The sequence below is a fragment of the Gymnodraco acuticeps genome, unplaced genomic scaffold, assembly GCF_902827175.1.
Source record: "Gymnodraco acuticeps unplaced genomic scaffold, fGymAcu1.1, whole genome shotgun sequence".
In the NCBI taxonomy this organism is placed as follows: Eukaryota; Metazoa; Chordata; class Actinopteri; order Perciformes; family Bathydraconidae; genus Gymnodraco; species Gymnodraco acuticeps.
Window position 1 is genome coordinate 20,553 of NW_022991971.1, and position 13,863 is coordinate 34,415.

Consider the following 13,863-nt stretch of genomic DNA (forward strand, 5'->3'; position numbering starts at 1 on the left):
TTTTTGGTGATATATACTATGTTTTTAAGATATCATACATTTTGGAGGCCACCTTTGATTATGGATGTGGTGAACGATACTAAGCTCAGAGAAAGGAGAACATGGCATGGGAAATGTCGTCTCAGCAATAGGCTAACATTTGAGCAAAGCTTTGACTTCAGGCCAGGGCTCAGAGGTGGTAAAGGTACTCCAAACTTGTACTCGAGTACAAGTAGAAGTGCTCAGATCTTGTAGTAAAAGTAGAAGTATCAGAGTGTAGGAATACTCTTACAGTAAAGTCCTGTATTCAAAATGTCACTCAAGTAAAAGTAGAAAAGTATTATCATCAAAATATACATTAAGTAGCGACAGTAAAAGTAGTCGTTGTGCAGATTGGTCCATTTCAGAATAATATATATGATATGTTTTATAATGATTGATCATGAAAGTGTTCTCAAAGCTGGTGAAGGAGCAGCTAGTTTGAATGACTTTGTATACTGCAGGGTAGCTTGTGGATTTACTCCAGGTGGAAGTCTGATTTAACACTTGAATATATTTCACATCATTAATCCAGATCTGCAAAGTAACTAAAGGTGTTAAATACATGTAGTGGAGTAAAAGTACACCATTTACCTCTGAATTGTAGTGAAGTAGCAACAAATGGAAATACTTAAGCAAAGTAACTCAAATTGTACTTACTGTACTTGAGTAAATGTATTTTACACCCACTGTCAGGGGTACATAGGTACATATACAGACTAAAAATAATAATAAAATAATAATAAAGACATTCAGAAAATAGTTATAAAAACAAAAGGTAACATTTCAGGTTAAATATTTATGAAATGCCTGTCCCAATCTGCTGCACCTTCATCCCTTGCCTGTAGGATCGTACACGCTCGTTTTTCCCACATGCCCTGAACGCATCTCTGGTTAGCTACAACAATGGCTCCTCTCTGTCAGATCTGGAGACCGGACCGAGGACGCTGCTTTAAAACCTACGGGATCATCTTCGTTTTGTTTACAGACCTGGTCTTACAGAGTGTTACCGGTATGTGGAACAGTTACTTAATCAACCCAGCTCTGAATAGATTACATTTGTCGTTATCCTACTAACGTTAGCTTCCTCCCAATGAGTTAGCATTAGCTGGTTAGCCGGCGAGATCCCGTTCATTCCTATTTTTTTATTTAACCTTTATTTAACCAGATAAAAGCATTGAGATAGAATCATGAGAGTTCATTCCTGGTTTAATTTGAGATGTTAAAATAATTGTATATTTATATTGACAAATGTCCTAGTATTTATATTTTATACATCTGTTGTTTTTGTAGGTGGGTGTTATGAATTGTATTTCATGTTTGTTGATTATTATGTCTGTACCTGCCCATGGACTGCAGATGGAAATCAGTTTTTAGTTATAATCTGGCATATAGCATCTCTTCTCTTTTTGAGACTAATTCATTTGTATGCATGGGCCTTGTTCAATTAAGATATATAATAATAATATAATAAAAAGTTACTCTGTAGCGCATGAAGCCTAAAACAGCGAATGTAGATTCAGAAAGTACCCGTTTGTGGGCCCATTGAGCATGCGCAGTAGAGTGTTTACTAAACCCCGCCTCCTTTTCCCCTGCTCTTGGCTCAGTGAAATTAATGGAGAGGAAATAACTCTGGATTTGGCTTTTAGCGCCTTTTACACATTTTAGACCCTAATAATGGCCATAAAACTGTTCGTGCTGGGTAGTTTATTCAGCTAAAAAAGAAATACACGCTGATTTACACGTCTCTTTCCCAATGTAAGTCACAACGACGTCAGGGAAGCTGTAGTACCACCGATTAACCACAACGGACATTCGTAAAATCGGCTTCAACCAGCGGATCACTTTCAGGTGGGGGGTTAGCGATGAAAACATTGGATAGAGTGAGTAGCGCTGATTCAACAGACGTGTATCTGATAAAATAGACATTATCGTAATTAACATGGTGTTTAAATCATAATATATATGAGAGCTAACAGTTGACTGTCCCCCTGTTAATTTCAAGAAGTGTCCCTAGTCAGTTAACGCACCGGTGAAGGAACTGTAACTATCTTAGCTTTAATGTTTTATTACAATATAGTCATGCAGTATAAATTGCTTCAGCGTATATTATACTTCTTATTTATATTTAAACATAGCCTGCTTGTTTTGTAACACGCCAATGCAGCAAAAGTTAGTGGTCATTCACACAGTCAGCCCACAATATGGATAGATAAATACTTGTTGTCACAGCAGCAGTATTGTCAAGCATCGCACGTGAGCTAAAGATATGTAAAATATAGAATAAGATAGAAATGTAATAAACAAAGAAATGTCCTTAACAGCAAAGGTTTACATATTCACAGTAGAAAAGACATACATCACTAGAGTATCTAAATAATTCACAATATAAAGAAAATACTGAAAACTCACATAAACATAGTGACATCGATCGGAGTGCATGTACACATCATAATTGTGCAAAGTAGCTGTTGTGGGTATTGTTCTGGATTGTAGAACATGAGAAACTTAGCTATGGAGCAGTGAGTTCATAACCTTGGTTTAATCTGAAGGATAAGTATAATTGTTGTTGTTTATGTCCTTTATTGTCTGTCTGTGTGCTTCTCAGGGTATCTGAGCTCTCCTCATGTGGGTAAGGAGCCTCCGTACCCCAGAGAGTCCCAGCATGCACCTGTCATCACCAGCCCAGTGGTGCCTGCTGCAGCCTCTGGTAAACACTTAGAGATAACATAAATAATGATGAATATGACCTGTAACTGAGGTTTATTTAACAATACAGCTAAAGGCGACCACTGTTGGATTGTGTTCTTTTGTTTGAAGACCAAGAGTTAGTCTAAAGAAGACCAGGGAGCTTCTCGAAAAGTTTAACAGTATTTATTAATGCAATGGTATAGTAGGTTTACAAGGGAACACAGCCGTGGTTCCTAAATTCAATTCACTGTCCAAAGTCAACTTCAAGCAGTTAGCTGTCTTCGGTAGAATGAATGAAAGAGAACGTTTATATCGTATTAGTCTTCATCCATTGGCTGACGTAGACAGGGCGGGTCTTCTTCTGTAGCCTCTGATGACGTAGCTGTAGCGTATCCAGGGGCGGATCTAGACAAATATTCATGGGGTGGCAAGAGGGTGGCAGGAGATTTTGAGGGGTGGCATCCCCTGACAGAAGTATATGCTGATTTAAATCGCAATCATATCAATCAATTAGGGGTGTAACGGTACCCGTACTGAAATTATTCGGTACGGGCCCTTCGGTTTGGTACACGTGTGTACCGAACGAATATAGCGTTAAACGTAAAAAATTGAGAACATGAACAACTTTCTGGAAGTAATCTCAGGTATATATCATAGAGCGACCAAGTCATTTCATTGGACGAGAGGCATACTATGAGAGCTGGTGACAGGGATGCGTTCAAATGTAGTCAGTAATTTGAAGAACTGTCGAAATGGCGAACGCAGATAAAGTTGATCTGAAAATCCTCCAGCATCATTGAAGTCTCTGGTTTGGGAACATTTTGGTTTCGCAGTTACGTACAAGGATGACGGACAAAGACAGTGTGGACAAGTTCATCTTTCTTTAAACAACATGAAAATACAATGACAAGCAAGTCCTAATGTCAAGCTTGCTGCTTAGGTGCTAGTACAGTTCAAATACAGATTATTTCAGTTCATCGAAATGCTGCACCGTAATGTTTATTTTACTATATTTTGTATTTATTTGAATACATTAGTCAGTTTAATAATAATTTTTTAAAAAAATGTAATGTTTTGTGATATCAGTAAAGCCTTACATATAAGGTGGCAGACGTAATTTAATGAATTTTTGACTGAACAATAACTGAATGAGTTTGTCTCACTCTTAGACCAGCAGGGGAACCAAATATATACAGACTGCTGCAATAAGTACTTTAATTAACTGTCTCATCGATGTTTGTCTGAATGAATATGATACTATTAACAATCATATTATTCCTATCAGCTGTCAATCACTGTTAATAAATAGTAATAATAATAGATTTAATTTGTTAGCGCTTTTACAGGTGCTCAAAGACGCTTTACAGATATAGTGAAGAACTGTTATGATTCACATATTCATTTAGTATTGAATAAACTATATTTTTTGGAGGAGTTAATAATGAATGTTCATCCCATTGTAAAGCGTCCTTGGGTTTCGTGAAAGGCGCTATATAAATTGAAATTATTATTATTATTATTATTAAGATGCTTGCTCACCCTCCTTCAAATTTGAAAAACAAGTAATTATATCATTATTGATATACAGTTACAACCTTGCCTTTACATCAGAAAGAACAAACATTAAAGAAGTGACTAACTGCATCAGTTAGGGTTAAAAAACGTGTATTCAGCTAAAACATCGCTGCAGTTATTATCCAGTGGACGGTCCTTACCTACTGGCCTAGTTCAATCAAAGTGGTTACTTTCTGTTGGCTGGGCAGTGTAGTTTTACACACCGTCTTATTTTACTTCCTCAGGACTTAAAACAGTTTTTTGGGGGCAGACCCCCTCAAAGAAAAAAATATATACACACATACAAGGTCATCATCTTAACAGTTTGTTATTCTCATCGAGTCGTCCGTGAGCAGAGCATCAAGTTGGCATGTCTATTACAGCTGAATGCGGCGATTACTATTTTGTTCAGCAAAACGCCTCACAAACTTATTAAGATCCAAAGCTTTAGTGCGTTTTGATTCAATGCTGAGTGCAGCCAAACTGACAGTCTCTTCTCTGTCATTGGAGACCGCAAATACCTCATTCCTTCAGTGCTTGGGTCCGAAAGGCTTCTCGTTTTGCGCCGTCCCCACGTTCAAGTGAATTCGCCACCAATCATATTTCCACTCTCGCGCCAGGACCGGGGGAGGGGTTACATGACGTGCATCTTGTGCTGCATTCACTTGCACTCGGACATTAGAGACTTTCTCTCATAAATGTCCGATGAGCCACAACTTTTCTTTCAAAACAAAGATGCCAACTGGGGTGGCAGCTGGGGTGGCAAGGCTATTGTTTAGGGTGGCAGTTGCCACCCCGGTAGATCCGCCCCTGAGCGTATCCCTTATGGTATTTTAATATACAATTAATCTGCTGTTTGTTGGTCATTAAACACTTAATAATAGTAGTAATGCAGCGTCGATGAGTTGGAGACGGTGTGTTTAGTTACTCCATGCGTCATTCTCCTTATATTCACATACACAATATACTATGAGCTGCATGCTACTATGAGGCTAAAAACAATAACAATCTGAAACCGTAACTCCAAGGTGTCGCCCACATCCGGTCCGTGGAAAACCCTTAAAGTTCCGGCACAATATATTGATTATTTCTCACAAATGCGTATACCTACAAAGAAATACAGCAGTATTGAGAGTAGTAGGTAGTAGGATGATTTAAAAACATACATACAAGACATTTTCCTACGTTAGAAGGGAGCTACAGAATAAAAAGGGATTTCCCCCAAAGATTCTGATATTCTAAACTGCCGGGGCTGCAACTATCAATATCGTATCATTTGCAGAACATTTTCTCGATAAATCGATGAAATGTTCTGTAGATCGTCAGAAAATAGGGGAACATGTCCATCCCAGATTCTAACAAAACTCTGATTGGATGTTTTTACATGTATTTCATTTCATACAGAAGCTATTCTTCTAAAATGTATTTTGCTTTTCGAAATAACACACAAACCAGACCAAGAAAAAAACAGCTTTTCAGTAATAATAATTGGTCAGCTTTTAAATACATGAATTACTTTTTTTTTGTTTGTGCTGATCTCCAGACAGCTTTAATGGAGTAATCAGTGATTGGCCGTGCTCAGTGTTAGTAATTTACCTCTCACTGCCTTATTTTCTAGATGTGTCTTTAGAGTGTTTTGTTTACAACTGCATTGCCCCACCCAGTCATGATCCCAGACATGAAGTCATAACTTTAAAGGTCCCCTATTATACTGTTTTTCAATATATTACAGGTCTCGGATATATACAGAGCCTGTCTCTGATTGGCTGAAACACCAAACAGATCATTGCAGCATTACCCATAATCCCTTCTGTTTCAGCCCTGTTTCCAAAGTGCTGATTCTCTGTCTGTTACTTTAGATGAAAATAAGGAGCCCCTCCCCACGCCCCTCTGAGAGAGGTTTGGTTAACAAGAACTCATTGGCTAATGGTTACTCAAGACAAAACATCGTTATGACATCACAAAGTGGCCAAAATCTGATCAGCTCATTTTCAGACAGGTTTTTATAGAAATGGATCAGGACAAAAAGAGAGAGAATCTTTGTTCCTGAAACTTTCAGAGTCTCTTTCCACAGAGGGGACACATGTTGATGTAGAAGAGACATGAAGAAGAGGGGACACATGTTGATGTAGAAGAGACATGAAGAAGAGGGGACACATGTTGATGTAGAAGAGACATGAAGAAGAGGGGACACATGTTGATGTAGAAGAGACATGAAGAAGAGGGGGACACATCTTGATGTAGAAGAGACATGAAGAAGAGGGGACACATGTTGATGTAGAAGAGACATGAAGAAGAGGACACACATGTTGATGTAGAAGAGACATGAAGAAGAGGACACACATGTTGATGTAGAAGAGACATGAAGAAGAGGGGACACATGTTGATGTAGAAGAGACATGAAGAAGAGGGGACACATGTTGATGTAGAAGAGACATGAAGAAGAGGGGACACATGTTGATGTAGAAGAGACATGAAGAAGAGGGGACACATGTTGATGTAGAAGAGACATGAAGAAGAGGGGACACATGTTGATGTAGAAGAGACATGAAGAAGAGGGGACACATCTTGATGTAGAAGAGACATGAAGAAGAGGGGACACATGTTGATGTAGAAGAGACATGAAGAAGAGGACACACATGTTGATGTAGAAGAGACATGAAGAAGAGGACACACATGTTGATGTAGAAGAGACATGAAGAAGAGGACACACATGTTGATGTAGAAGAGACATGAAGAAGAGGGGACACATGTTGATGTAGAAGAGACATGAAGAAGAGGGGACACATGTTGATGTAGAAGAGACATGAAGAAGAGGACACATGTTGATGTAGAAGAGACATGAAGAAGAGGGGACACATGTTGATGTAGAAGAGACATGAAGAAGAGGGGACACATGTTGATGTAGAAGAGACATGAAGAAGAGGGGACACATGTTGATGTAGAAGAGACATGAAGAAGAGGGGACACATGTTGATGTAGAAGAGACGTGAAGAAGAGGAGACACATGTTGATGTAGAAGAGACATGAAGAAGAGGGGACACATGTTGATGTAGAAGAGACATGAACAAGAGGGGACACATGTTGATGTAGAAGAGACATGAACAAGAGGGGACACATGTTGATGTAGAAGAGACGTGAAGAAGAGGGGACACATGTTGATGTAGAAAAGACATGAAGAAGTAGATTTCGCATAATAGGTGACCTTTAAATCTGTGTTACATTACTTTGATTATTCTTGCTAACACTCCTTCAACATTCTGCTTCCTGTTGTGCAGTTTCTCCATCAGATGAGGAGAGCTACACCTTCGGGTGTCCCAGCGGGGGTTTGTGTCAGCGCCTGCCAGCCAACTGCATGCTCTGCAACTTCCAACACAACTGCACCTACGCAAAAGCTACTTCCTTCACTTGCAAACCCAGGAAAGGAGTTCACTGTATAGTAAGTAGCACTTCATCTTGTAATAGACCTTTGTTGTATGGAGGGAGAGAGAAGTGTTATTTGTTATTACTCAAGTTCATTGATTCAAAGGGAAGTGAAGCATGTTGAGTCTTGACGTGCTCGTAGCAGCTTTGAAAGTGGAAGTTATCTTAATGATGCTTCACAAAAGGCCCGAAGACAAATGGTTTTGTAGTTTAGTGAGAATTTGTTTATTTGGGTAATTAGAATTCATCTAATTACTTTAGTTGCTTTATTTAAAAAAAATAGTTAAATAATAGATGCATTAAAAAAAGCCACATTATTAATATAAACATTAGAAATTATTAATGTAAGAATATGCAATAAAAAGATAAAAGACAGTTATTTATATAAACTCAAAAGATATAATAAAATGAAGGTATATAATCATAAGAAGGTAAATTGATATACCAATAAAATATACAATTAAATAGATTTTAAATATTTATACAAACATAAGAAATTAAACTAAAACTGCACATTTTGCTAGAATATAAACAGTGTATTAGTATAAATAAAACATGACTTAAAGGTCACCTATTATGCGAAATCCACTTCTCCATGTCTCTTCTACATCAACATGTGTCCCCTCTTCTTCATGTCTCTTCTACATCAACATGTGTCCCCTCTTCTTCATGTCTCTTCTACATCAACATGTGTCCTCTCTTCTTCATGTCTCTTCTACATCAACATGTGTCCCCTCTTCTTCATGTCTCTTCTACATCAACATGTGTCCCCTCTTCTTCATGTCTCTTCTACATCAACATGTGTCCCCCTCTTCTTCATGTCTCTTCTACATCAACATGTGTCCCCTCTTCTTCATGTCTCTTCTACATCAACATGTGTCCCCTCTTCTTCATGTCTCTTCTACATCAACATGTGTCCCCTTTGTGGAAAGAGACTCTGAAAGTTTCAGGAAAAAAGATTCTCTCTCTTTTTGATCCATTTCTATAAAAACCTGTCTGAAAATGAGCTGATCAGATTTTGGCCACTTTATGATGTCATAACGATGTTTTGTCTTGTGTAACCATTAGCCAATCAGCAACCAAGGTAACCCCCCCCCCCCCACCCTATCACCTGAATCTCCTCCTAGAGCACCATTGAGTTCTTTGTAACCAAACCTCTCTCAGAGGGGCGTGGGGAGGGGCTCCTTATTTTCATCTAAAGTAACAGACAGAGAATCAGCACTTTTGAAACAAGGCTGAAACAGAGGGGATTATGGGTAATGCTGCAATGATCTGTTTGGTATTTCAGCCAATCAGAGACATGTTCTGTATATATCTGAGACCTATAATATATTGATGAAAAACGGTATCATAGGGGACCTTTTTAAATCCTTAGTTCAATGAAAATAATCAAACTTGTGAATATCTGTGTTTTGGTACCTGATGTGTTTCTGTATGTTCCTCTCAGGGGGAGTCGGGGCAGCAGCAGGCGAACTTCTCTCTCTCCATCAGCTGTCGGTTCTGCTGGCAGTTGGACCCGTCCCAGTACCGCTGCTTCAACTCCACCAGCTGCATGACGGTGTCCTGCCCGCGCCGACGCTACAACGCCACCTGCGACGTGCTGGACCACGTGCACTGTTTGGGTACGGAGATAAAACACTCTGCTGTTTCAAGATCCAAGGCTTTTATTGTCATGTGTACATAGCTACAGTGTAGTTATGTCAATGAAAATCTTAGGTCTCAGGCTCCTCCGACAGCAACACAATAACACAGATACAATAGTGCAAGTAAACAAATAAAATAGAATAGAAATAGTGCAATTAGAGTCTAGTGTAATGCCTGCATGGTGCCTTTCCTCCGGAAGGGAGATGTACACTCAGAGGTCGAATCCTTTTCTCAGAATCAGAAACAGGTTTATTGCCAGGTAGGTGGACACGTTCGAGGAATTTGACTTCGTCGTGGTGCATACATAAAAGTAAAACATATTTAAAGGGGACCTATCATGCAAAATGCACTTTTGTACGTCTTTTATTCATGAATATGTGTCCCCGTTGTTCCAGGGAACTCACCAAGTGTCAGAAAACAGAGCCCTCTCTATTTTTCTCCATACCCAAATCTCTAAAAAAAAGGGGCTGCAACGGATCTGATAAAAACTGATCCAGATTTGAACACTTTACTGACAGTAAAGTGGCGCTACGGCTATTGGTCAATTCTCCACCAATCAGGGGAATGAGAGGTTGGGCCACGGCCGGCCATGGGACCTTATTTCGGGAAAATAATGTATTGAAGTCAATGGAGAGAGAAAATGTATCTTTCGATCCCGTTTGAATTGTGCCACGAATTACACACATGATGTTTGTCAATCTTAAAAATTAATTTCCATGTCAAAAAATTCACAGTTTGTCTTAAAACTGTTGAAATATAAGACTATGAAAAATACGCAACTAGAAAGACTACAAATCCCAGCCTCCAGAGCAAGTCGGACAAAATGACTAACCATCATGCAACGCACTAGCAAGACGTTGATCGCAATTGCGCAGGTCTCGCTTGTCTCAAACAAGCCTAAGAAGAACAGACTGCGTGATATAAACAAACAACAAATAGCGTGTGTTCCATTTTCACTCTACAGCGAGAAGCTCATGGGGCTTTCCCTGATCTGTGTCGAGAGCTGGAGTTCAATGAAACCTCAGATTTGCCTTCTTAATCGTTTGTTTGGGTCCCTCACTTCCGTTTCGCTTCTCATGCACTGATTCGCTAGCTGAACAGCCAATCAGAGTGATTTCTTTGGCCGTAGTGCAGATCAGGCAGGGCTGCAGATCGGGTAGTGACACTGGACACACCAATCTGAGTAGGGCGACCATCGAGGGCGACAGGACGCTCATCGACGGCCAGACATCTATCGACGGCTGAAATCGGCTCGGTGTGTCTGGACCTTTAAAGGTTCTTTGAAGAACTTTAATAAAATATGGAGCCCGTTTTTGTCTCTCATAGAAACTCTGGATATTATGCCTAACAGCTCAGAGTCCTTTAGGTTCATATTATTCTTATTGTAAGAATATTTTTGCTCACAGTTTTCCCTTATTATTATTTATTTAAAATGTATTATTATTTATTTAGAATTTATTATTATTATTCGTTTGTTTTTTGTGCTTTAATTGTGTTTCTTACCTGAGGTCGAAGCGGGTTGGGGTGGGATGTTTAAAATAGAAAACTGAAAGTGAGCGTTATGTATTAATACAAAATAAATAAAAAACAAAGAGAATTATTATAAGAAAACTATAATAACATTAAACATAATAAAAAATATAGTTCAATAAAATATGGCAGTATTTACAATATGATAGAATGGAATAAAATATGTGCAGTAATAATAAAAGAAGCCGAGCTCATTGATAAAAGGGAAATGAAGCATGGTATGTTAAGTTGTGATGTTGCTGGACCGACATCCCGAAGACAAATGGTTGTGTAGTTTGGTTAGGGAATTAGTTAATTTAAGAAACCCGAATCAATCAGAATACTTTAATTGCTCTGTTTGAGGAAGCGACCTAGTTCAAATTCCCAAAATGACCCTTTTCCCCTCCAAACCAAAATGTTCTCTCTCTTCATATCTTTCCATGTTAATAGAAATGTTTCCACGTAGGATTATTAGTTTGTTCCTCTAGTATTAAAGTATTGTTTTATTAGATGGAGTTTATGTTTGGCACACCATGTCCACTAAATCTTTTTTTCTCTTGCAGGTAGGAGAAGTTTTCAGAAACGTTTGTATTGTAACTGGACCGGGGGATACAAGTGGTCAACATCATTAGCACTCAGGTAAACCAACTGCTACGAGAGCTGCCACAATAAGGGAACTAATTGATTCGTTGATCTAAGTTGCATCAACTGTTTTGATAATCGTTTAACTTTGCAATTTATTAATCATGCAAAAATGACAAATGGTTTAGCCTCTCAAATATGGAGAATTTCTGCTTTTCTCAGTTTTATTTTATATGAATCTATTTCTTTAGGATTTCTTCTGACAAAACAAGAAATGTAAAGCTACACGTTGGACTTTGAAAACCCATATAGGCATTTTTCTCAATTGACCGCCATAAAGAAAAGGAATTAGTAACCATCCGGATCAGATAACGCACACGCACGCACACACACACACACACACATACACGCACACACACACTCTAGATGTGTTCCAGTCTATGGTTCCCCGCCATTATGTGCCCGATCCCCCCATGTGAAACACACACAGAACAATTGGATACATTTCCCGCTCTTATGTGCCCATCCCCCCACATGGATCACACCTGGCACACGCAATACATGTTCAGTGTCTATTCTTTGTATATTTATTGCAGTTTTTCATGTATACCAGTAGTCGGATACAATATGTACAGTTTGAAAGGGTGTTAAATTAAATGTGGTGATGATTAATGGTTTTTGTGTTAATGTAATAGCAGTTAAAACAGGACCGGTCAAATTTGACTGCGAACACCAAAGTAAGGGGGAAAGCGAAGACAATAGGAGGTTAAATATTGTGCAGTAAGATCAAATATAAATACTGTTTATTACAGTGATAAATCAATTGTAAAATGACAACAGATGAATGCTGTTGGAGGCACTTTACAGAGCTCAGGTGTTAAGCAGTCTGTGGGATGAAACTCACGTTGATTGTGTTTCCTCCCGTGAAAACTCAACATTTTTCTCATTTGATAAACTACTCAAGAGAATAATCATTATCATCACCAACCCTAACCCTGCCACTCGTATCACAGTTGGACCATCTTAGATGCTGGAAATGTCCTACAAACAAATGTTAATCAGTGTGTGTGCCCTCATAGCATCTCTGACGTAGATTGTGTGTTTCCTCCGTGTCTCTGCAGCATCACGCTCGGTGGATTTGGGGCTGATCGCTTCTATCTGGGTCAGTGGAGAGAGGGGCTGGGGAAGCTGTTCAGTTTCGGTGGCCTCGGCATCTGGACTTTGATCGACGTGCTTCTGATCGGAGTCGGATACGTTGGACCCGCCGACGGCTCTCTTTACATCTGAAGCTCTGGAGAAAACGTTCGGACGCTCGGTGCCCTCTTCACTCTCTGAAGACTGAAGATCTGTGTCCTCTTCACTCTCTGAAGACTGAAGTTCTGGTCTCTCTTCACTCTCTGAAGACTGAAGTTCTGGTCTCTCTTCACTCTCTGAAGACTGAAGTTCTGGTCTCTCTTCACTCTCTGAAGACTGAAGTTCTGGTCTCTCTTCACTCTCTGAAGACTGAAGTTCTGGTCTCTCTTCACTCTCTGAAGACTGAAGTTCTGGTCTCTCTTCACTCTCTGAAGACTGAAGTTCTGGTCTCTCTTCACTCTCTGAAGACTGAAGTTCTGCTCTCTCTTCACTCTCTGAAGACTGAAGTTCTGGTCTCTCTTCACTCTCTGAAGACTGAAGTTCTGATCTCTCTTCACTCTCTGAAGACTGAAGTTCTGCTCTCTCTTCACTCTCTGAAGACTGAAGTTCTGCTCTCTCTTCACTCTCTGAAGACTGAAGTTCTGGTCTCTCTTCACTCTCTGAAGACTGAAGTTCTGGTCTCTCTTCACTCTCTGAAGATCTGTGTTCGCTGCGCAACACGTCCTCATCCCATCTGCTAACCGGCAGGAAGTGTTTTCCTCTTCACACCAGCCACGACTCCACCCACACACACACACACACATCAGATCCGTCTCCACATCACTCTCCTGTCGAACGCTCCGCTGATGGATCTGATGAACGAGGAGACGCTCAGTATCTGAAGTTTGTCCGTTGGTGTGACTTCACTGCTGATGTATAGATAGGTTTCCTGTGGAGCGGGACACACACACACACACACACACACACACACACACACACACACACACACACACACACACACACACATATATACATATATATATATATATATATATATATATATATATATATACACACACACACAGAGCAGTGTGTTACTACCCCCTTGTTGCAAAGGTAAATGTGTCAATGGGGGGTCAAGTGGTAACCATGGCTGCCGAGCTTTTAATGGGGACACCAGAAACAAAAGGTAATATTTCTGTGCCGAGGGAAAGCATGAATACACAGAAGGGAATTTGTTTTCTTCTTTATGGACGACAGACAGTCATTCAGTGGTTATTTAACATTTCCCTACATTGAGTCAGGACACAACTGTAACAAAGCGTTTGT

At 39.5% G+C, this 13,863-nt stretch overlaps 1 protein-coding gene across 6 annotated transcripts; it reads left to right on the forward strand.

Annotated features, from left to right (window-relative positions):
- Nucleotides 1-901: 901 nt before the first annotated feature.
- Nucleotides 902-13,556, forward strand: tm2d3 (TM2 domain containing 3). Of its 6 annotated transcripts, none has more exons than XR_004567502.1 (7): nt 902-1,030; nt 2,627-2,728; nt 7,542-7,702; nt 9,134-9,308; nt 11,403-11,478; nt 12,543-12,803; nt 12,837-13,556. XR_004567502.1 is itself a non-coding variant. In XM_034200868.1 (6 exons), the coding sequence occupies exons 1-6, from the start codon at nt 925-927 to the stop codon at nt 12,706-12,708; spliced, it is 786 nt and encodes a 261-aa protein (XP_034056759.1). In that variant the 5' UTR covers nt 902-924; the 3' UTR covers nt 12,709-13,556. The 6 variants fall into 6 exon arrangements, 2 of the variants coding, with proteins under 2 accessions (XP_034056759.1, XP_034056761.1); XR_004567501.1 differs by having other exon boundaries at nt 12,870-13,556; XR_004567503.1 differs by having other exon boundaries at nt 12,903-13,556.
- Nucleotides 13,557-13,863: the final 307 nt, after the last annotated feature.

What these genes read in the sequence shown, in the direction of transcription:
- tm2d3 (XM_034200868.1), top strand. Translation starts at nt 925, where the DNA reads ATGGCTCCTCTCTGTCAGATCTGGAGACCGGACCGAGGACGCTGCTTT. An exon ending in GGTGCCTGCTGCAGCCTCTG is followed by an intron (nt 2,729 to 7,541) that starts GTAAACACTTAG and finishes CCTGTTGTGCAG; the next exon opens with TTTCTCCATCAGATGAGGAG. An exon ending in GGACCACGTGCACTGTTTGG is followed by an intron (nt 9,309 to 11,402) that starts GTACGGAGATAA and finishes TTTCTCTTGCAG; the next exon opens with GTAGGAGAAGTTTTCAGAAA.